At 46.2% G+C, this 25329-nt stretch overlaps 1 protein-coding gene across 2 annotated transcripts in view; it reads left to right on the forward strand.

Moving 5' to 3' along the window:
• Positions 1 to 25329, forward strand: part of FBXW11 (F-box and WD repeat domain containing 11) — a 544060-nt gene that overhangs the window by 374606 nt on the left and 144125 nt on the right. For both annotated transcript variants that reach the window (XM_078653355.1, XM_078653354.1), the window contains one exon: positions 9170 to 9280. In XM_078653355.1, the coding sequence (XP_078509481.1) occupies positions 9170 to 9280 (111 nt within the window). The remainder of the gene's footprint in view (positions 1 to 9169; positions 9281 to 25329) is intronic.

Consider the following 25329-nt stretch of genomic DNA (forward strand, 5'->3'; position numbering starts at 1 on the left):
CACATGCCACAACCAGAAAATGTTACTTACACTGTAAGTAGCTGCTCGTGGTATGAATGCTGTTGATTCACATGCTTCAACCTGCCTCCCCTGAAGCCTTCGGTTTTTGCTGATTATTTGCTTTGCTTTGCTTTTCTTTTCAACAATCATTCACATTGTCCTCTTCTGAGTTTCATCTCCATCCTCACCCTGGCGGGAAAGCAATCTAAAAATGGAGCCGATACCCATACACATTGACTATCCTAGGAGGAGTCCCAATATCTTGTGACTCAAAATACTTTTTTGAAAAAAAACAAGTTGTACATGAGTTTCAGAGGCGTGCAGATAGGAGGCAGGCAGCGTTTTTGATCTTATTGGATATGTCTGCCGCCTTTGATACTGTCAACCATAAGATCTTGTTGAACCGGCTATCTGAGGCTGGGGTGAGAAGTGGTGCTTTGTGGTTTCGCTCATTTTTGCAGGATCAGCAGCAGGCGGTGTCGCTACCCCCTTTTCAATCGCCCTTCACTCAGGTATCCCATGGGGTTCCTCAGGGCTCTGCAATTAGCCCCATACTTTTTAATCTGTATTTTAGACCTTTAATCTCACTTACCAAATCGTATAACATCAGGATTGTAAATTATGCTGACGACACGCAGATGATCCTCTCCCTTGAGGGTGAGGACTCAACATCTGTGGAGGTTTTCCACAATTGTCTGCGTGATACGTCACGATGGTTAAAGGATAACTCCCTCCAGTTTAATGCTGGTAAAACGGAGGTGCTCTTCAGCACCCGGAATAAGATCCCCCATCCATTCCCAGTTAACTTTTGGCCTCCGGAAACGGGGACCAAGGTACTGCCTGTGGATTCTGTCCGTAATTTAGGGGTTATATTAGATCAGAGGCTTAGTATGGAAACCCACGTAAAAGACAACTGCCTGCTGTTTTGCCATCTTACGTTCCTTGAGGAAAGTCTTGCCACTTATACCATCTCAAGCGCGAGCTCAAGTGATAAGGTGTACAATTCTCAGCAGGCTGGATTACTGCAACGCCCTCCTGTTGGGGTCCCCTGAGTTTTTGTTGGATAGGCTCCAAAGGGTCCAATCAGCGGCGGCTAGTTTGGCTCTGGGGCTTCCGAGAAGAGCACATGGGTTGTCCGCCCTTGTGAAGCTACATTGGCTACCTATGAGGCAGAGGATACATTTTAAGGCCCTCTGCCTAGTTTTTAGGGCTCTCCATGGAACAGGTCCTGCCTCCCTGCAATCGAAATTTGTTTGGTACGCTCCAACTAGGCAGCTTCGATCTTCTATGGCCAAGTTGGTGAAGGTACCAAGATTTAGGAAGGTCAGAGCTGGAGGCAGATCCTTTGAGGTGGCTGCTGCCAAACTCTGGAATTCGCTCCCGCTCGAGATCAGGCAAATCTCTGAACTTCCGTTCAGGAGAAAGATTAAAACATGGCTGTTTCCCAATGTAACTCTCTAAAATTCACGCTCCAGCTGCCAACGTCCGTTTTGAACCAGTCAGCGCCAGGATGCCTGCAAGGTGACAGTGCGCTTAATAAATGTTTTAAATAAATAAATACATGTCAGAGCCCAATTCTAAAGAACAGGAGTATGCATAGCCTGTGAATCTACAGCTCTACATGACTACAAACAGATGCTTACAGGGTAAAAATGTTCTTAACGTACAGGGGTGGCTCTGCTCTGTAGTCCCTGGGTTGGTATTAAGTCGACATGGAACCATATGGTGCTACCTACCAGAATGTTGGGAGCATTATTGGAAGAATTCTCTGTATCCAGTCTGGCTCCTTGGGATATTTCCAAAGGTGAGGAATCCATGATTGGAGTATCCACCAGTTTTGTTAATTCAGGAGTGATAAGACATTAAGTCTTGAGTAAAGTGTGATACACAGACCTACTTCTCTGTTTAAAAAGCTGATGTAGCCTTTATTTTGTTAATCAGATTAGTTTATCAGCAGTAGGTCATTGTGGAGGGTTCGATAACCTGGGTGATTGGCATTTAATCTGTAGGAGGTAGAAAGGGTAGTTTATTATGAAGGTTTTTTGAGACGATACATACAGTACAACTGCTGCCATTTGTAGAAGCCAGAAATGTTTGAGTCATGAATTACTGAGGCTAGGCAAGGACGCATCTCTGAATGCCTGAAGTTGTGACTTTGACGTCATTAGCAAAGTTCCCTTAGTCCAGCAGTTAAGACAGTTTGTCTTTAAAAAAAAAAAAAAAACTGGGTCCACAAATCTAAGGTGGGGGAGGCTTACCTTAGGGTACGCGTGCGAACAAATGGGCCCTGTCCCAGGTGGTTAAGTCTCTCTCAACATTAGCCGGCAACCAGCAGCTGCACGAAGAAGGGGGGGGGGGGCATTGCAGCGTGTAGAGATTATCATAGGTGTAATCATTGGGCAGTTAAACTTTTGTTTCGCATTAATTACCCCTCCTCCCTTCTCTCAACTATCTTGATAAGAAACTCCAGAATTTCTCCATTTTTGTTAACGTTCTCCCCATTAAATCCATTTAAGACATATAAAATAGAGATTTCAAACAGTCTGATGGTTGAGGAGAGATGGCACCTACCCTCTTAAGGCAGATTTCCTTTTTCGCAAGTATCGCATAAAACAAAAGATGTCTGGCGGGGCCTGCAATACCCTCTGCCACTCCAAAAATAACAATGAGTGGCTTATCTTAACCTGTAGCCTCAATATGCTCGAGATATTCTTTCCCACTGCCTCTCAAAATTCCAGAATAGCCGAATATTGTTGAAACATATGCACGTCCGTTGCCTTTTCTAAACCACATTTCATACATTTGACAGATTTTCCTTTTGCCATCTTTGACAACCTTTCTAGAGCTATGTAGTCCCTATGGAGTGAAAAGAGATGGTTTCTCCTTACCCAAGCAGGCTTAACAATTGAGTATAATGTGTGCATCGATACTTGCCAGATTGCTTGCTGAGGGCGCAGTTTCGATACTGCGCACCACAGGTATTCTGCCAGAGAGAAATCTCCATCTGTAGGCCAGTACCACACTGATACTTCTTTGCTTGCAGGAGGTTTCCCCACCAGTTGATCTTCCAAATAGTTCCACTTCCCAGAGGGGACCTCGGACTTTTCATTAGAATTTATGTAAATTTTGACATTTTCCTCTCCATCTTCACACTCAACTCAGCCCAGGGTACAAGATTGCCGTTCTGGGCTAGTTCTCCCTAACAACATATTTCTGCCTCTTTCATTGGTGTGGCTAATTTTTCTTTTAGAGACACTGGTGTCCCTTGTGAGTCCCATATAGGAGCCAAGTTTGAATAATAACCTAAGCTTGTCAACAGTCTAATGCTAGCCAATATTCTTACCATAGCTTGCAGCACATTAGGTTTAATCTTTATTGAAGTACTTCGGGTCTCCAAACTTGAATAAGAAACAATCTAATGCTATGTTGGCTCCATTCAGCACTACATTAAACCGGGACCCCAGGTCGGAGCAGTCAAGAGAATTTAACAACATTCTGGTGTGTCAGCTGGAAAGCCCATACATAGTATTGAATGTCTGGTAGGGATTGCATCCCCCTCCCCCCTCTCCCTTTTCTGCGGTAGTTTCTTCCTAGAGATTTGTATGCCCTTATAGGCCCAGATGTATTTGTTGATATCCTGCTGAAATGTATCTATCAGAGACCTATCAAAGCGCAGTGGGATAGTATTAAACAAGAAAGGGATTTTTGGCAGTATTACCATTTTCACCAGATTCACCCTCCCAAAGATTGTTAAAGGGAGATGTGCCCAGCCCTTCATTATTCGAGTATGTCACTTACAACATTCTTCAGATTTACTTCTGGTATTTTATTAAAATCCTGTAAAATCTTCAGTCCCAGATATCTAATTCCCTTTCTAATCATAGTGTTCTCCTCTTCGAGATTCCATGCCATTACCTCTGTTTTCACAGCATTAACCTCATGTCCTGACACTTTGCCAAACTCCGATGTAATCTGGAATTTGACCGGCAGTGCAGCCAAAAGGTCTGAGGTGTAAACCGTTAGGTCATTGCTGTAAAGTGCTACCTTTTTCACCCAGCCCTCAAATCCAAAGCATGGAATATTTACAGCAGCTCTATTTTCTGTGCTAAGGGCTCTATATAGAGAGTATAAAGCAGAGGGGATAAAGGGCAGCCTTGTCTAGTGCCTCTGGATATTTTAAAAAGCTCTGTCAGGTTTCCATTTACTAAATTCCCGCTAATGGGTCCTGATATATTATCTGAACAGCCTTATGTAAATTCTCCCCCAGATTGTATTTTTCCAAAATAGTAGCCAAATATGTAAAAAGCAAAGATGGGCGCGACACTGCTGGCCTCTCCACCGGGTCGCCCCTCAGTATTCTGGAATTAGTAGTGGGAGTAGCACAGGAAACCGGAGAGTTCAAAGTGTATCACCTTGGTTGGTGCAAATCAGCTCTAGAAAGTTCGGTAATCTCTAGACCCGAGACATGGCCCGGGTTTCGGGATTTATATCCCTCATCAGTAGAGATAAAGTTCAGGGGTGGTGAAGAAAGCCGCCGTAGATCCGTCAAGGGCTTCGTTGCCTGCTCGGCACGCTGGTGCGTTTCCCAAAAAGCCCGTCGGCTTTGGAGGCTCGCAAAAGCCTTTAAGTAAAAAGCAAAGATGGGCGCGACACTGCTGGCCTCTCCACCGGGTCGCCCCTCAGCATTCTGGAATTAGTAGTGCGAGTAGCACAGGAAACCGCTGATGGGACGAGCAGTGTGCGACCTCATTCGGACTTACTATTTATACAGGCTCCCTGGAGCCGGTGGAGGTGACGACCTCGAGACAAAGCACCTGCGCGCCATAAGAAGTATCTGGACCTATGAATATTTTCGGCAGCCCACGCAGCAACCCCGTGCACACGCCTAATCCCTGCTGATGAGCGTTAATGAAAGCGAAACACGTGTCCAGGGATGGCAAGCACACCCGTGAACACCCTCAAGACTCTAAACTCGGGTAGAAGCGCACCCGCTGATACCGACCACATCGACCATCATGCTCCGGGGTCACACGCTGAAGGGACGAGCAGTGTGCGACCTCATTCGGACTTACTAGCAGCCAAATATGACCAGTTAACTCCATCAAAGGCTTTGGTGGCGAATCACTGATAAAATGTAGACTACCACAATATCGAGGTACAAAAAATATTGTGACAAAAATATCGAAGTCAAGAATATCTACATCCTATCTACATCATGGTAAGTACAAAAATATCAAGAAGAAAAATACTGTTGCCAAAAATATAGTTTTTTTTTTAAATGTTAAAAAAATAATGTAAAATAAAGTAAAGAATGTATATAATTAAAAGAAACTGTTAAAACTATTTTAAAATGTTTAAAAATCATTACTAATGCATATAATGTAAAAATAAATTAAACATACTGTATAATATATACTTAATATTTATCAATAATTATTTTAATAACTTATAAATTAAACATTAAAAAATGATAAATATATATACACCTACAACAATAATATAAATAAAAATATTCAAAATATATATAACAGATGAAAAAATTACAATATTATATATCTTTTTTTAAATAAATTATACACTCCATTAACTAAAACAGTAGAGAAAATATTGGATAGCGTTGGGGTAAAAATTACTATTCCCACTCCAGAGAGTGCAACAGTAGAGAAAGTGTTTGATAGCCAAAGGGTTCAAATTACTCGTTCCACTCCATAGAGTGCAACAGTAGGGAAAGTGTTGGATAGCGTAGGGGTTAAAATTACTATTCCAACTCCAGAGAGTGCTACAGTAGAGAAAGTGTTGATTAGCGTTGAGGTAAAAATTACTATTCCAACTCCAGAGAGTATAACTGTAGGGAAAGTGTTGGATAGCAGAGGGTTCAAATTAACATGCTTATCAATTAAATACACTTTTTAATTAAAATAACAAATTAATAATTAACAATAAAATAATTATGAATACCAATAAATCAAATTAATAAAAATACTTTAATAAAATTAAATTACTTCTCACCCTATTCCCCTATAAACCCACAACCCGCTCCTAAAATAAATTAACACAATTAATTTAATAAACAATCCATTAATAAAAATGAATTACCAATTATTAATCAATTAACAATAAATTATCAACACCAAAAAAAAAAAAAAAAATTTTTATACACATTTGTATTGGTTTTCCGAAATGATGCCATAAAAAAAACAGCCCAGAGGGCATAACAGGTGAACCAACGGTGCAATTAAAGTTCAGTGCAGTTATCCGTTATCAATTACTCCCATTAGGGTGATAACCTGAGCACTCCCCCGTCATTCCAACCCCCCTCCCCGTGCCTAGCCTGATATAAATATCTCCGAGGACCTCATCATAGTGGTCATCCCAGCGGGATTCCTCATATAGATGCCACCCTCCTCATCATCTCCCCCAATTCCCTAAAACTCCTACCCACCCGTCCCTGCCCCCTCAGGCATGCAGCTGTCTCATTAAAATGTCCGTTCCTACCCCTCTGACTCATCCACCTTATTCCATGTCCCCTACATCTCGAACCCCAGGGGTCAATATCATGGAGAGAATTGAAGGAAACCCCCAACTAGTCCTTCCCAGGTCCACTCCATGCTTGAGCCTGCGAGGAACCTCTGTATTCAGTCGCCTGGTGCTGCGCCCATCTCTCCTTGTATATTTTCTGTGTACTCAGCCGGGTGCTTCACCAAGTCCACCAGTGTCACCCATGCGAACGCCATTTCCATAGATTTTTTGTTCCCAGTGCGTCTAGACATTCGCAGTCTGCAGTTCCCCTCACTCTCCGCCCTTTTCACTAATTCCCTATTTCATCTCAGCAGGTGGGGGGCATTCTTTGACTTCCACTGACTAGTAAGCGCCCTCTTTGCCAATACCAGCCCCAAGTCGATAAATTTACTAGTAATTTTGGTCTTCGCAGTATGCGGGAACCAATATAACAAACAACAACCAGGTGTCAATGCTATCTCTCTCTCCGTCACTGTTGCCAGTCCAGTTGTCACCCCTCTCCAGTATTCTCCCAAGTGTGGGCATTCCCAAAACATGTGAAGGAACCCTGCCCCCCCCAGATTACACCTTGGCAGGCGGATGAAACCCCCAAAGTAATCATTAATTTTGCCCGGTGTTAGGTATGCCCTATGCAATACATAGAAGTGAATTAATTTGAAGCATGTGTTCCTAGTGCCCTTCCAAGCCCGTTCTAGGATCTCTCCCCATGGTTTTTCCTCTATGGCCCCCCCCAAGTCTGCCTCCCATTTGACGTAAAGCTATCAGAGGCTGTCGCAAATCGTGCGTGATCCGCCTATAGAAATGTAACCTCCTTAACAGTCCCCGCTGTCATCACTTCATACTGACAAGCCAGGAACGTCTTGGGTTCCACCAACCCCTCTCGCCAGTGCTTTCTAATGGCTGCTGTCAAAGCTGCATGAAAGAGTAGGTTCCCCCGCAGGAGGTCCTGGCGCTCCAAGAGGTCATTAAAGGGGAGGAGGTTGCCATCTTCAAACAAGTCTCCAATAGTAATGATTCCTGCGTCTTCCCAACTTGCTCCAATCGCCCCCATGGGGCAGCTCTTCACACATCCGTAACAGAATCTCAGGTGCGTATGGGATTCGCATCCGCTCCCGTCTAGTCAGGCGACTCCAACACTGTCTCACCGTTCGTAAACCAGGGGGAATTGTTCTATCCCTCATAGGTTACTGTAGCAGCACCCGAGACAGATGGTTTAAACTTTGATCTTGGCCACCCAAATCCTCTGCATTCCGGTTTCGCCTCGCCACCCATTTTGTAAACCATTCTAGCTGCGCTGATTGGTAGTAGGCCTCAAGGTCCATTAATAATTAATTTATTAGAATTAATTTACTTCCTACTCTATTCCCCTATAAACCCACAACCCACTCCGGAAAAAAATTACCACAATTAAAAGAATTATTAATTAATAAAAATTAATTACCAATTAACAATTAATTAACAAATTAATTATCAAGACCAAAAACTAAAAATTATAATTACTTTATTATAACTAAATTACTTCCCAACCTATTCCCCTATAAACCCACAACCTGCTACGGTACTAAAACGCAAAATGTACTTTACGTTTTTTTACTAACTGATCAAAATGTAATGCATATACTTAAAAAAAATACAAAACGGAACAAAAAATGTGAGGCACATATGAAATACATACTAAAATACATATCACTAGTATAAACATAGATATTAATTTCGTTATTTTTGCAAAAGATATTACTAATTTCGATATTAACGAAAACAATATTTCTTACCTTCAGGTCGATCTTCTGGTCACAGATATTCTTGATGACGATATTCTGTCCCTCCTATATTTGCAACTCGATATTTCTGTAGGCCGGAAAAAAAAACCTCGATATTATGTCTGTGCACCTTTGGTGGCATCTAAGGTCACCACTGTTAGAGGAATATAGGGCGGAGGCCAAATCAATCACACCTATCAGGTTATATGTTCATGTAAATCTCTACCCTTGATAAAACCCATCACTATGTATCATCTCACCTGCTACTTTACTTAGGCTGTCTGCTAGCATTTTTGCAAAATTATTGTAGTCTGCTTTGAGCAGTGATATCGGCCTATATGAAATGCAACTAACGGGATTTTGACCTGGTTTTAATATCCGTGTAATTATCGCCTCACCCCAGGATGTGAGTAGCTGAAGACAGTTTATCTTGACTCTCCATATTTTAACTGTTTTAAGTATGCTTCTCCATGTTTTTGCTTCTTTCTTGTGCAAGAAGAACTGGACTGAAACTTGTTATCCTTTCTGCAGTACACCTTTTCAGCATTTTATATTACTGATTTTGTTAAGTTCTTTGGGGGGGCATTTGATGGGGCTATATTTTGGCAGTTAGTGGGATGCATTTAGGGCAGTTGGAGCAGTCAGGGCAAGTTAGTTGACAAACAGTAGGGGTTATTGATGCCATAGTCATGTGTTTTCAAAAGGTTTTGAATTGGCCAACAAAAGTATTAAATGATGCATATCTTAACAAAGTCATTGAACAAAAGAATCCCCTTCTAGTGTCCGGTTTGTAAAATGTCAGTTTCGCATTTGCATTTACTTCATGATACTCAATCTTAGCCCTACATCATGGTTTTACTGTCAATATTTCTTTTTCTTTTTCTGTGTAGACTCTGGGACATTGAATGTGGTGCCTGTCTAAGAGTGTTAGAAGGACACGAAGAATTGGTTCGATGCATTCGATTTGATAACAAGAGGATTGTTAGTGGTGCATATGATGGGTATGTTCTCCTTTTAAGATTTCACTGGTACATATTTTGGATCTTTCATGCAGCATTAACATTTTTCTTCATCTGCACATACAATGTTTTATGTTAATATCGTATACTATGTATAATTTAGGATGTTTTGTTTTATTGACTTTTTTAAGTGTGGTTTTGGTATATTTATTTTGATAAAATATTGTGTGATGAAGTATTCTGTTTTTCCCGGTCACCCAGTCCTGCTCAACATTAACTCTTCCGTAGTTTAACGTGCTTTAATACCCTTCATCGTACTATTACACATGTTGATTCAGCAGTATTCATTTACACTAGATTAACACTGCTTTATTAATCTGTAGCCTCTTCATATCATTTATGTGACCTAAGCACCAGCCAGTGAGGTGGAGACACAAAATCCCCACCCCTCACATGTCAAGTTTTCTACTCGATCTCAAGCGGGAGGAGAGAATTCTCAGAACTCTGGCCTGAGTTTCCATTTCGGCTAGCTTAGTCTCTCCAGTTTGAATTCTTTTTTTTTTTTTTTGTAAACAAATTTTTTATTGGCAATCGTATCCAAAAAGGAACATCCATCATTATATCACTTCAGTGCTTGATCTATACACAGTATTGGTACTTATGCCTTTTACGAAACAAACCTCACAATCCCACCTCCCGTCAACACCCCCACCCCTGTCAGTGCGCCCGCAATCCACCGAAAACGATGACAGTGTCAGTATTTACTTTCCACCTAGTAGTGTCTTTGAGCATGTCTGTTCATGTTAGGGAGACAGTTTCCCCTATGTCCATTCTGTGCGTGTGCCCTCCTGATACCTGCGTCGGGAGCAGTCCACCCACTAGAGTGTTAGCACTACGCCAGCGCCTCCTCCTCCTCTTCATTCGAACTAACCTCTGGCCGTTTAAGCGCTGTCACTAAGGCCTCCCATGCTCTGGCTACTTCTAAGGCTTTGTCATTGTCTAAGCGTCTGGCCTGCTGCAGTCTAAGCGTGCTCTCAGCTCCTGCCCAGCGCTGAAGAGCGGTCTTCCATCTCAGATAAGTAGGGCCCTAGCTTGATTTCCAGTGCATGGTGACTTCCCTTTTAGCCAAAATCAGGCCCAGGCCATAGAATTTGCTAGTAACTTTTGTTCGGGGGGTGTGAGGAAACCAGAGCAGCAAACAGGTGCCCATATCCACTTCAATCCTTCGGTCCGTGACCACATTCAGACAAGCCAGCACCGCATCCCAGTAGGCAGTCAGTCCACTACAAGACCAAAACATATGGGCAAAATCAGCCCCATCCGTCCTGCATCTCGGGCATAGCGACGTGGTGCCTCCGAAGTATTGTGAAATCTTAACAGGTGTCAAGTACGCTCTGTGGAGCGTGAAAAACTGGACTAACTGGAACCGAGCATTCCGAGTGCCCTTCCAGGCACGCCGGACCAACTGAGGCCACGTCGTCTCAGGGATAGGTCTCCCAATATCCAGTTGCCATTTGCCTCTTAGCCCGTCCAGGGGCAACATGGCTCCCGTCGAGAGTCTCCGGTAAAGGCAAGTGACGGCCTTAAATGTACCCGCCGCCATAACCACATATTGGCAACCCGTGGATGTCGGCGGCTCGGTAAGCCCTTTACCCCAGTGTTTCTGAATACTAGCCACTAGGGCGGCATGCAGCAAATAATCCCCTCTCGGGAGGCCATAGTTGTCTTGCAACTACTGAAAGGTCAGCAGTGCCCCATCGCTGTATAGGTCTCCAATCATGTGCAACCCCAGTTCCTCCCATGTTGCCATCGCCGACCAATCACCTCCATGCGGGAGGGCCGTGCACATCCCCAAAGGAATTTAAGGAGTGTATGGGTGAGTAGTACCCAAACGCTTGTTACTGCGAAGCCAGCAAAGACGGAGAGTGCGCTCCTCAAAAGTGAGATGAGCGAAGTCCAACTTCTGGCCCCATATTATGAAAGAAATAACATGCCTGGGAAAAAGCCTGCCCTGTGGCCCCTCCGATCCGCGGAATTCTCGCGCCACCGCCTGAGTGAGCCACTGCAATTGCGCCGCAGATAGTACCATTCAAAATCTGGGACTGCAAGCCCCTCATCCGCCCTGGGGCGCATCAAAGTGGTCTGAGCAACACGGCGCCTGCCCGATCCCCAGATGAACCCCGAGATTAAGGACCGGAGTCTGCGAAAGATCGACACCGGTATCCACACTAGTAGGGTGCGGAACAAATATAATAAACGAGGAAGTGCAACCATTTTCAGCAACTCCACTCGTTCCGCCACCGACAGGGGCAGAGCTCGCCAGAATCCCATGGAACTCTGCAAGTTCCTGATCGCCCTATTGACGTTGCCCTCCAGCAGGTCTAAGTGAGAGTGGTAGATATGCGTGCCCAAATAAGGGAGGCAACGGTGTTCCCAGCGAAGGTTCCCCTTCCATTTGGGGTTCTCTCTCCCTCAGGGCCATCGGAAAAAGGCAAGACTTCCCCCAGTTGACCCGCAGTCCCGAGAGGTTACCAAAGTCAAGGAGGAGACGCCTGGCTCCCCGAAGCGAGTCGCCAGTATTCGCAAAAAACATCAGCAGATCATCTGCGTATAAGGAGATGTAATGGGACTCGCCCCTCAGCGTCAGGCCTTCATAGGTCTGGCCCATCCGAGCGTGAGCCGCCAGCGGTTCAATGGCCAGCGCAAACAACAGGGGGGATAATGAACACCCCTGGCGCGTCCCACGACCAACCTGGTATGCGGCCGATATCATGGCACCCGTTTTTACTCGAGCCGTGGCTGCATTATAGAGCAAGGCGGTCCACTTCACAAACCGCTCTCCCAGTCCAAACGCCTCCAAAACCCTGAGCAGGTATGGCCATTCTACGCTGTCAAAGGCTTTTTCGATGTCAATCGAGAGTACCGCGGCCTCCGGGAGCTCTTCAACATCACCCCCCATGACCCGGAGTAGGCGACGCACACAAGTAGCAGTGGTGCGTTGGGGAATAAAGCCTGCCTGATCTGTATGTACCAAAGTTCGCATATGAGCAAGGAGTCGCGTCGCAAGGACCTTACTCAAGATTTTATAGTCAGTCGTGAGCATGGATAGCAGGCGATAGGCCGAACGAGAGCTGGCGTTTCCTCCTAGTTTCAGTAAGGGTATTACAATGGCCTCACGAGTGATCTTAGGTAGAGCCCCGGCATCCCAGGCCTCTCTGAAAACAGTACATAACCGCGGGACCAACACGTCTGCATAAGCCGCATAAAACTCAATCGGCAGGCCATCCGCGCCAGGGGTCTTGCGGCGAGCCATGTGTTTAATGGCCGTGCGTATCTCCCCAACGGAGATCTCTCAGCCCAAGCGGTCCACATGGTCCGGATCGAGACACGGCAACCGCGCTGTAAGTAGGAAGTTGTCAAGTTCCTCAGGCGCTCTTGTACAGGTGCTCATAGTATTTGAAAAACTGGGTGTTGATCTCTGATTGGGTATAGACCAAGCGCCCCTTTGCCGTGGAGAGCGTCAGGATCGGGGTGCCACGAGTCGCGGGATTGGCCAGCCAAGCTAGCAAGGAGCCCACCTTGTCGCGCTCAGCGTGAGCCCGAACAAGAAATTCCTTATGGTCGAAGCAGCGAAGCCTCTCCATCTGCGTCGCAACCTCCTCACGAGCAGTCGACACTGCCCCGTGAGCCTCAGGATCCCCATGGCTAGTTCATTCCGCTGCGCGCAACCGATCCTCGCTCTGTGTGAGATCCTGTAGGAGGGTCTTGCGGGCCCCCCCCGTGGCTGAGATACAAACCCCTCTAATCACCGCCTTGAAGGCGTCCCACTCAAGGGCTCTACTCGATGCCGTGCCCTCATTCGCGGTAAAATAGCCCTCCACACCGGTTTGTACCGTGGCTTAAAAGGCAGAGTCTTCCAGCGCCAGCGGGTTTAGTCGCCACGTGGGAATAGCCTGGCGCTGCCGAGTCCACCGGACCACCATCAAGATACTCAAACGGATCCAAAACAGACTTAGGATCCAAGGGCTGAAACCCCGACTCTCTTCAAAGCAGAAGAAACTCCACAGGTTTGGAGTTTCTAAGCCACATTCTGTTTCTAAAGAGACACCACCTGCACCAAAGGAAGAACAAATCAAACTACCAATCCCTTTCAACATCAGGGAGTGGTATTTGAGGGACTGCAGCATTTTATGCTGGAGAAACTCATAGACGGTGCAAAAAGAAAGGCAGAGGAGTCCCACTATCCCCAGCCTCCACCAACAGCTGTAACACAGCACCACAAACCCTATAATGTTTTGTCCAGCTAACTTGCTTCAAACTGACTCCCCCCCATCCCCCCCCCCCCCATCCCCCTCTCTCGCTCTCCTCTCTCCACAGGAAGAAGTGTGAGGAGAAATACAAGACACTGATTACCAGGGCACACAAGATACTCCACATACACCTGACCCATGGGAAGACTGACGTAGTTCTACCAGACATTAAAAAACCTGTGCGTATAAAAAGGTTCTACCCTGATGACACTTCGTCTTATTACTCTGCAGCGCTTTGGATGACACTGTATCATAAACTCTCTATGCATTCTACGGAGGAGAAAAGTGACTTTCTAGTGAAATTTCATGTACAAAGCGCACAGTATACAACACTTATTCAAGATTGGGTCCATTCTTACTGTTTCCAAGGAAATGTTCGAGGACCCAGTCAAATCGAGGGACCAGACACCAAGAATCGAGGTAAAAATAGACCCACACCAACCAACTCAATCTATATTCAAGGGACTCCTCTAGCAGCCTCCCTTGTAGTCACTAACCCTGGGCGATGAAATCCCTCCATTTGCGGAGTTTGCCGAGTTTTCTCACTCACACTTGTCAGCGTCAAGTTGGTGAGTGCGAGGAAGGGAAATCAACCTCCTGGCAAGATTTTCCTATGCGGGAGATCAGATTTCTCCGTTTGAGTGGTCGCAGCAGGTCTCAACCACTAGTGTTGAGAAACGTTCAGTTCGCGTTGAGATAGTTGCCGCTCGTGTAGAAATCTACTTGAGCAGCAGAAAGGAAGTGGCACCCTCTTGCGCTGCGCATTTGAGAATTGCCAATTCTGTTGGTCTGCTCCCACGTTACAATAGAGCAGAGTTCTTGAATCTGTGGGGTGCGCAACACCCTCTCTTGTTGGGGGGAGGGTGCGAACTCCACTGTAAGATCTAATCTTTCACTGTTTCCTAATTGATTGGGCACAACGTGCCCATATGTTTGTAATTTCAAAAGAACGCCAATTCCAAGAGCTGAAATCCTTCAGCTGCTGTGAAACCGAAAGCAAAACATTTCAGCTCAGATAATTAACTATGCCGGGATGGTTGGTTTTTCACACAAAGGAAGCTAAGTTTCTCTTTAAATGACATTAAGTATGGGCATGCCTTGCACTCAGGGTTTTCTAAAAAAGAATTCAAAAAGTGCACATTTAATATAGCTAATTTCAGGCTTGTTTAATGGATTGTGCTCAAAGAGCACACTTTTAAGACAGATCTTTCTTTATAATAGGTTGAAAACAAATGGCTTAGGGGACAAATGAAGGGCAGTTGGCTCATGCTACTGTGGGACATGAGAGTGTAATCAATTCAGCAACTACAATTTTATTTGTAGTAAGTGAATGGAATTCAAGTGAAAATGGTGCTGGGAGCCTCAGATGGTAAATAAAGAACTCTGAAGAAGGCCATTCTCGTCAGTGGCAAGGTTGACATCCTTTGAGCATGTGGCCCTGAACCTAAATATTAAAAAGAAATGTTTAACTTTTACATGCACTGATTGTACCATGCTCATTTTGTGCCAGTAGCAAATGTGCAGTTATGTGAATTGCAAGCGTGGCTAGCTCACACAATTTGCAGCTGTCACATTTTGCTCCCAAATAAATGCTTCATAGTGATCTCGCCACAACGTTCTTCAAAAGTAGGGTTTCTCCAGTCTTGCAGAAAGACAGAAGAGAGCCTTTGATGATGGGAAATTTCAGCAGCATTTCCATACCTGTGGGAAGAATTTATAGCAATGTACGCAACACACGCCTTATATTTATTTCTTACTTTATCACCTCTATAAAGCACCACTTGTTGCCTGACAGAATAATGTCTGCACTTTATGCAGCATACACTTACATAGTAATGCAATCAGAAGCATAAAGGCAATGAACACAAATGACAACATGATTAACGTTGCAGCGCATAAGCGACTTTGCCAAGGGTGGTTCTGGGGCAAAGGGTGATCTTACAAACACTGCTTTCTACTAGTCCATTCCTGACCTGACTCCAATGCGGCAGCACTCCCTTTATATCGGAGGTGGCAGGTGATGGCCCCCGGTACTCCTTTTTGGAACCAAGAATTAGTTTTCAGCATTCAACTTTGAGCAAGAGCAAACAGAATAGGGTGAAAGAAAAAGGGCAAGAAAGCTGTGAAAACAGACAATGGAATAAAGCAGGGATAAAAAACAACCTGCAAGAATGAGACCGAGGCAGAAATAAGATGGTGGAGGAAGAAGATGTGTGTTGGTTTGTTCAAGACTCTGCAGTCCTGGTATACAGCCACCCTGGCATGAACCAGTGCTGGCAGAAGTGACATAATTAAAGCTTTGGTACCTGTGCTGTTATTATTAATTAAGCACTGCCTTTGGGCATCCACCATAAACCCTTTCAGCCTTGAACAGTCTTTTCTACTGTCTGCTTAGACCCACTCCCTGGAGGCACACACATCAGTTGCGGCTGGTGCAGGCAAGTGCGGTGGGGCAGTAGACCGAATAGGTTTTATTTATTTATTTATGTTCGAGGCATGTGGGCTGCTGAATTCATATCTGTGCATAGATCGCCGCCTAGTGTTGGGTTCGAATGATTGCACTTTGTTGTCTTGAAAGAGTCTTCGAAGTATCACGAGATAGGTGACTCCTCCCCTGGACTACAGTGCGCATGGGCATCTTCTCCATCCTCAGATTGTTTTTTTCCGCCATTGGGTTCGGATGTTACTCCTATTCCAACTTCGGAATCGAAACCAAACTTTTCTAAAGGCCTTCGACTTCGACGGTATTGGTCTCGCTCGGTACCTCTTTACTCGATCAAGCTTTCCATCTCGACTCGGTCGTCGACGCGGTCCGTTCGACGCCACGTGGACCTGCTGTCGATGGAAAGAAGCCCGTTCAAAAGGTGCCCACAATGGCACTCCCAAGTTCCCACATACTGACAAACACTCAGTATGCAACAAGTGCCTTTCACCAGACCATAAGGAAGAAACCTGCCCAGCCTGCGCCCAATTTCGGTCGAAGAAAACCATACGGATTCGACGGGCCGCTAGGTTAAGAGATGCAGCGCCAGGCACCGGAACCGGACAACATCTTCGATGATGACCAAGAACTACCGGAATCTCCAGATTCGGACCTAGAGATAGTCACCGTCGAGGACTACTCGGACTCCGATGACGAGATCCCACCGGGGCAAATCGTGAGTACACTGCCCCCGACACCACTTATTCTGTTACCAAAGGCTCCGGTCGAGGCATCGCCAAGAGGCCTTAGCCAAGATCCGAAAAAAGTTTCGCCAGCCCCGCCATCCGGCTCTGCTCCGAAATCGAAACCTAAGCCTTCAGAGACCCCAGTGCCAAGTACCGTCATCCCTAAGAAGGTTCCAGCGCCCAAGAAGGTCGTCGACTCGAAGGGCGTCGAACCGAAAAAGGCCATACAGCCCAAAAGCGTCGAGCCAAAGAAGAGTGTCAACCCGAAAAAGGCCGTTCAGCCAAAAGGCGTTGACCCGAAAAAGGTTGTCGAACCAAACAAGGACACACAGCCGAAGGGCGCCGAACCAAAGAAGGTCGCCGACCCGAACAAGCCAGCTGTAGCGAAAACCGTCGACCCGGCAAAGGTCACCGACAGAAAGGGTGCCATACCGAAGACTGTAACCCGGCCGGAGAAGGCTATCAACCCAAAAACAAGTGCTCCGAAAACACCAGTCGATCCCAAAAACACCATCGACTCGGCAAAGGACAGTCAACCAAAAAAGCCTGTCGAGCACAAGAAACGTGTCGAACCGAAAGATCCGGTCGACCCGATGAAAGGGCCCGAGCCGAAGAAAAGCAATAAGACACCAAAAGTCGTCGAAGCAGAAGGTGTTATTGACCAAAAAAAGTCAAACACACAACCAAGGACTGTAGAGGAAGAACATTTCCATCCAGATCCATCAGACGACCAAGCAAAAATATATATTAATCCTGAGACTGGTAAAGTCACAATCCTGCACAGGAAGAAGAGGCCACTGGACACTGGCTCTCATTCCCCTATTCCACTAAAGAAGTACTTTGGGACTTCTCCCTCTAGACCCTTCATCCCTTTCGATCCTTTTATGCTTACTACACCTTTTGCTCCTTACTCTCCTTCTCACCACGGGGACAATGAGAGGAACACAGGGGAAGATCCACAGCCTGAGTATGATTTTCCACAAGATCCTCACCCACAAGATGAACCGTGGGAGGAGCCAACAGACCCTTACAACACCCATCCCATCCCTGATGTATTCTCTAATCCAAACTAAGCAGTCACCTACTGATGACACCATTGTCTTCAACCAACTAATAGACAGGGCAGCGCAGTACCACAATGTAGACATGCATAATGACCCTGTAGAAGAAGACTTCTTATTTGACACCTTCCCTACTTCAGAAAAGAGTGTCAGAACACTTCCTATGTTAAAGGGAGTGTTAAAACACGCACCTGACATATATAAAGATACAGCCAGGGCACAAGTAATCAATCCCAGGATTGAGAAGAAGTATAGAGCAGCCCCTGCAGACCCTACCTACATCAGAGGGCGGTTACCATTAGACTCACTGGTAGTGGCTAATGCACGTAAAAGGGCAAACTTGCAGACAAATGGGGAAGCACCTCCCCCCGATAAGGAGTCAAAGATACTAGAGGCCTCAGGTAAAAGGGTAGCAGCACAGGCCTCCAATTCATGGAGGATTGCGAATACACAAGCTCTACTGGCTCGTTACGACAGGGCACACTATGACCAGCTCGAAAGCTTAATGCAACACCTACCTGAGCCTTTTAAAGCACAAGCTGATGACCTCATACAGGAGGGAAAATTCGTTACAAACGCCTCCATCAAATGTGCGCTTGACGCAGCCGACTCCGCAGCCAGGTCTATTAACACTAGCGTTTTACTACGCCGACATGCATGGCTGCGTATTTCCGGCTTTAAGAACGAGGTGCAGTCCACCATTCTTAACCAGCCAGTCAATCAGGACTTTCTATTTGGCCCTGCTGTCGACACCATTTTAGATAAAATGAAGAAGGACACTGAAACCGCAAAGTCAATGGGGGCATTACAGTTTCAGCAACCTAGAGGCTCCTTTCGACGCTCCTCATACAGGGCAACCACATGAGGCAATACCTTGCAAACGTCATCTTCATACAAAGACAACACACAAGGTTCCTTCACCAAAAACTCAAACAGCGGAGGTTATAGGGGCAACAATAATAAGGGAAGAGGACGTGGAGGCAATAACACCAGAGCCTCCACTGCCACAATACAGTGACTTCATCACGCTACCTCCAAACCACCTAACACCGGTCGGAGGCAGACTCAAAGTTCCTACATGTCTGGCACGCAATTACCACGGACAGGTGGGTGAGAGAAATTATCCAGTATGGTTATTGCCTGGAACTCACTTCTACACCACCAAACATACCACCCAGACACCGTCCTATGTCCAAAGAACACATCACCCTGCTCCAACAAGAGGTGAAATGCATGCTGGAAAAAAGGGCCATAGAGCCAGTCCCTTTCCAACAGCAAGGGACAGGAGTATACTCCCTATACTTCCTTATTCCCAAGAAGGACGGTTACCTCAGACCCCTAAATCAATATATACTGTTGGAGCACTTCCATATGATCACACTACAGCAAGTGCTCCCGTTGCTACAACAAGGAGACTTCCTAGCAACACTGGACCTCAAGGATGCGTATTTTCACATACCCATCCATCCAGCTCACAGAAAATATCTCAGGTTCACAATACAAGATCAACACTACCAATTCAAGGTTCTGCCCTTCGGGGTAACCACGGCTCCAAGAGTGTTTACAAAATGCTTAGAGACAGTAGCAGCACATCTCAGAAGGCAACACATCCATGTGTTCCCGTATCTAGACGATTGGCTATTACAAGCGAAATCGTACCAACAGTGCGAAGCACACACATCTCAAACACTTCAGTTGCTACACAGCCTAGGGTTTTCGATAAACTACCCAAAATCGCATCTGCAACCATCCCACACACAATATCTGGGAGCCACTATAGATACCTCCGTGGCAAAGGCATACCCAAACTCAGCAAGGATAGCCAGCATGCAGATGCTCATTCGCAAATTTCTGCCACAACACTCTCTGCCAGCTCGAGTCGTCATGCAGCTCATAGGCATGATGGCCTCCTGCATATTCATTGTCCCCCATGCCAGACTTCAAATGCGTCCATTACAAGAATGCCTAGCACGGAAATGGAACCAGGCTCGAGGACAACTAAAAGACCTAGTGTTGGTAGACAGTCGCGCTCACAACTCTCTGCAGTGGTGGAACCCACAAAACCTTTCCAAGGGGCGACTGTTCCAAGAGCCGGTTCCACAACTAGTACTAACAGCGGACGCATCACTGTCAGGCTGCGGAGCCCATCTGCTTCAATACACAGTACAAGGGCTCTGGACAACCAAACAAAAGAAACTGCATATCAACCAACTAGAGTTGCTAGCGATATTCCTAGTCCTGAAAGCATTCCACAAATACTTGTACAGCAAGACTGTGTTGATCCGGACAGACAACATGACCGCAATGTACTATATCCAGAAACAGGGAGGAACACACTCTTCACAGCTGTCCCACCTGGCAAAAATGTTCTCCTAGCAGAACACCTTCCAGGGAAAGACAATCAGATAGCAGACCTGCTCAGCAGGCACAGCCAACAACTACACGAATGGGAGATTCACCCCCAAGTTCTCCAGCCATTCTTCAAAGAGTGGGGTCACCCAGAGATAGACCCGTTTGCCACAAAAGAAAACTCGAAATGCCAGTACTTTGTCGCCGGGTTCCCACATCCGTTGTCACAGGGCAATGCGATATGGATGAACTGGTCAGGCAGATTTGCGTACGCTTTTCCCCCAGCACCGCTGATTCCGCTGGTGGCACGCAAAATGCGGCAACAGCCACTCACACTAATCCTAGTTGCTCCCACATGGGCGAGACAACCATGGTACACAACGTTCCTGGAGCTTCCAGTAGTTCCTCATCAAAGACTGTGCCTCGCACCCCATCTTCTAACTCAGAACCATGGAGAAATCAGACACCCAGATCCCAATCAGATGAACCTAGCGATCTGGCTCCTGAAGTCTTAGAGTTTGGATACCTTAACTTGCCTCCAGACTGCATGAACATCATTAGGGAGGCAAGACTACCAACGACACGAGCGTGCCATGCAGCTAAATGGAAGAGATTTGTAATTTACTGCAACAATATCCAAATCAACCCGGGCGTGGCGTGGGCGCCGATGGCGGAGGTCGCCTAGAAGCTCGGCTCCGCGGTCGAGCCCTCATTAATCCTGCTACTGAGGGCCCCCTGGGAGTCCCGAACCCCGCACAGAAATCCCCTGTGTCCTGAGCACCTTTCCGACCCGGTTGCAGGTCTGTGGCGGCTTCTGAGACGGAGGTGGGACGGAACGAGAGGGCCGAGCGGCGGGGACCAAGATGGCGCCCGCTTCACTCTGACGCATCGGAGGCAGCCGGGGACCCAGAGGCGTCGGACGTCCCGACGCCCCGGCGAGACAGGCGATCCTTCCCCCACTGAGGGGACACTCCACGGCCTGACCCCTGACGTCCCCTGGGGCGACTGCAGACGCCCGGCGGCCAACGAGGTGAGCCCTGGGCCGCTGCCGCGGGACGCTACGGAGGAGCTGCGTGGGGGGAGGGGCGGATCGGCCTACCCTCAGCCACACGGGGAGCGGCGGTGGCGGCCTGCGGCACGGGTTCTGGCACCCGACTCGAATTTGAGAGCGGACCGCTCTGGAGAAGAGGAGGGAAGCTGGAGATCACCCTCTCCACTCCCTGCAGTAAGGGCGCTATGCGAGGCGGCATGGCGCTGCATTGAGGAGCGACAGCTGAGAGGCCTAGAGACGCCTGGCGATCGGCCGGGGGGGGAGGCCCCCGATCCTCTGCTATAAGGCGCTGCGGAGGGGCTGCGAGAGGAGGAGAAGGGGCGGCTCGCTCCGTGCTATACAGAGGAGGCTGAGGCGGCCCTCCGATTTAACTATGGCCCCGATTTAATGGAATGTGAACCGCTGTGAGGTCGCTGTTGCGCTTTGCGGAGTGCCCTCGTCACCACACCTGACAAGACCACACTGCGTGGTGCTGTGCCGTTCGCCCGAGTAGCCGGAATACGGGCTGGAGACCGGGAACATCCGGGGGACGCGCAGCTCCCCGGGCTTTCTCCGCGCCCTTGCAGGACCTCCCCTGCCCCCATTGACATTGAAGCTGAGGGCGCGCATCCGCTCTGCAAGCTGAAGTTGTGGGGAGAGCTTGGACCCCCCGTTGCGCTCTGCCCTTCTGCCCTGGACGAACCAACCGGCGGACACTCGCCTTGACCGCCGCCTGGGGGCCCGCTCGCCTGGAGGCCAGCTGATAGCCACGGGGAAGCGAACTGCGGTCTCTAGTGGCCGCGCCACGCCGCCGACGACCCCCGGCTTGACTACCCCCCGTTCCTGCGGAGATCCTCCAGTGGACCTTGAACAACATGGGTAAGCCGAGGGGACCTAAAGGGGGCGCCCAGACCGCCTCCGACGCGGAGCCACCTGATAACGAAGAGCGCCTGCACCTGGAAGGACCAGGGAACCCACCGATTCAGGAGCAACTTGACAAAATCCTGCTGGCAATCACTGAGACTAGATCGGCCCTCCGAGAGGACATAGCTCAAGTTGCGACGGGCTTGGGCCTGCTTAGAGCCGACCACAGTAAGCTCTCGGACAGAGTGAAGGAGGTAGAGGGTTCGGTGCAGCACCTAGAACTGGCGCAGAAAACATTGGACGCCACGGTGAAGGACGCTCTGTCCCGAATAGAAGCCCTGGAGAAACGTGCGGAAGATGCGGAAGGACGCAACAGGAGAAATAACATTCGGATAGTGGGCCTTCCGGAAAAAATTGAAGGGGTGGACATGGTGGCGTTTCTAGAAGATTGGCTGCGGAAGACTGTTGCGCCGGAGGGGCTGTCCCCCTTTTATACATTGGAACGGGCACACAGAGTGCCGGCCAAACCGCCGTTGCAAGGTCGACTCCCCCACCCAGTGGTGGCGCGGCTGCTCCATTTCCGCGACAGTGACTTCCTGGCGGCTAGGCAGAGGGGACCCTATCAGGTAGACAACAGCCGTGTGTATGTGAGGAAATTCCTAGCCAGTCTTATCAATAAGTGAACAAGTGACCCGACCAAAATTGCAAAAGGACAATCAGAAAAACTAAGAAATTATCTATTTAAAATATACATATTTTAATAAAACACAATGATAAAAATCATATAGATAACTGAAAATAATCAGACTATATGACAAATCAATCTAGAATTACATACAATCAACACATATATTAACAGAACATGATTAATAAAAGAAGACACCAAAGTTACAGAAAGGTGTCCACAGTGAGGTGACAATAAATTACTCGACGCGCGTTTCGGCGGGAGCGCCTTCTTCAGGAGCCACCTGAAATTACATATAAACATGTATAAAGTGCAATTCTAAAAAATTATTTACAAAAATTAATAGGTCAAACAGTATACACTTTAATTTCTTAATCATACGTTCAAAAGAAATACATTAAGTAAATTGCCTAGTGCTATTAAGGTCAAAACTGTCACTTTGTTTCTTACATGTCATCTAATAGACATATACCATGAACGATGATTGTGTAGTACTCAAAAAACAATCAAAATCTAGTACAGAATTAGATCCTAAAACCTGTTGACAAAGTTACATTTCTTTTTAAATCATCCATAGATATAGTGATGGCCACTTACAAAAGAAGGATGGAATAAGGACACAGTCGTTGTCTTAGTGCAAGGAACAGATAATTGATGCACCTGGATATATAAATAAAAATGATCATGTCATGATTATACACTGATGTTATTATATTAGGTGTATAGATATGTCAAATTAACACAAACTGTCATAAAATTGCAGAGGGCATGTGGAAAAAACACATAATATTAAGTTGAATTTACATAAGATATAGACTTGAATAAGGTACTTTACTCAGCCTGTAATTTACTAAGTCTATATGGCTTTATAGAAAGGTGTAATAACCGTAGGGGATACCTGTCGAATGGTAATGGCGATCTTTCGGGAGGTATCAGTGATTATCAGATGCACTGGATCGACTTGTAATGGGAAAATTTTACAGCAACTCTGTAAAGATAGATAAAAAAAGGGGGGCATAATAACATAATATCTGCTTTTTATCGAAACAGCGAGAGACATGCGGGACGTTTGGCCTATCAGAAAAAAATATATATAATGAGCCTACCTCAACATAAAATTGTTCCACGCAGTGAATGGAATGTTCTTATAACGCCACACGACAAGTGATAAATGATAAGTCATGCATCTGATTCCTGGCTGGCACACTTATCTGGAGAGATAAGGGCAAACATATTTATACAGGACATCTTATACCAATGGGGAAAAATAAATAAAGTGCCAAAATCACGAGACTAATAAAATACCTGAAAAAAGAGGACGTGCAGGGATGGCAAGCTGATATGGATAAATAGTGTCACAGCGGTGAGTAATTGCTCGCTGTTGGTGCGTTATGCGCTGCTATATAAAGAAGGCCCACGCAGGCTCTAAACAAGAAAGAACAACATGTTCATTAAACCTTTTGTCGATCACCATGATATTTATAAAAGCTGAAAAAAGAAGGGTTGTGATATCCACAGCTTAGATGTAAATTCATTAAAACATACGGAGCGTTATTACGAACGATGGAGGCACAATGAAAATATATCCAAGATTGTATTGGTTCGAGGGCTGATAGACAGCATATCAACATATGTCGTACACCTCATTGCAATATAAAGATGGATTATGACTGCAAAAAACAGACGGCCAATTACCTGAATAATTAAGGTCTGCTGTCTTCAAGACAACACTTTTCTGTGTTAAATACGTGAAACTCGTAAAGTAAAAAGTATCATGAGGCAGATAGCTGAAAGACACGACAAGTTCATGTTAAAGATGTTTATATGTTTACCCAGAACACTGGAAATGTTCTAAAAGGGGCCTCAGTTCGTAGAGAGGACACGATATTTACCTCGATGTAGTTCGACGAACAAACCAAAACTGGTAAAGGGTCGCATGAAGATCGCGCTATTTCAAAGTAAACTTTTGCATCTGAAGAAAAAATATATATATATAAAATATAAACGCCGTTAACGTAGGCAGAACGTGTGCACGAGAGAAACTGAAAACATACATAGTTGTCTCTGAATTGCTAATTCAACTATTGTCGGTAGACGTTTAAGATATAATTAAATGTCTACAGGAGACAAATCATTATTTCTCACCTAATAGGCAGGATATGTGAGGCAGGATAGAGCTCACGTATTCGGTCCGATGTAATGTGCCGTCTGCCGAATGTAAAATCAACGGTCAGGTCTCAGCCGACCCATTTGAATATTCTAAATAATGGGCGGGACTGGGTTCACCTGGTGAACGGCAGTGAAGGTAAAGAAAAGACTGATCTCACCTGATGGTTTATACCGAGGTGAAGGAAATACTCTTCCAATGTAGAATATGGTAGCTAAGCGCAGAGATAATATAAAACGCAATGAAGATATGTTGATCTATGTGAGTAATTATTGGCGATTTACACAATAGACATGGATGAAGAAGTAAGCCAACACATAACCGATTGTGTTTAGCTGAGAAATGAAAACAAGGTTGTTATTATTCTTATATTTAATTTCTCATATTGGAATCATGCTTTGCAGCGACTCTATTCCTAATCTATCATCGTAGTCAAAAAAAGGTTCGTAATAAACAT

The sequence above is a fragment of the Lissotriton helveticus genome, chromosome 7, assembly GCF_964261635.1.
Source record: "Lissotriton helveticus chromosome 7, aLisHel1.1, whole genome shotgun sequence".
NCBI classification, from domain to species: Eukaryota; Metazoa; Chordata; class Amphibia; order Caudata; family Salamandridae; genus Lissotriton; species Lissotriton helveticus.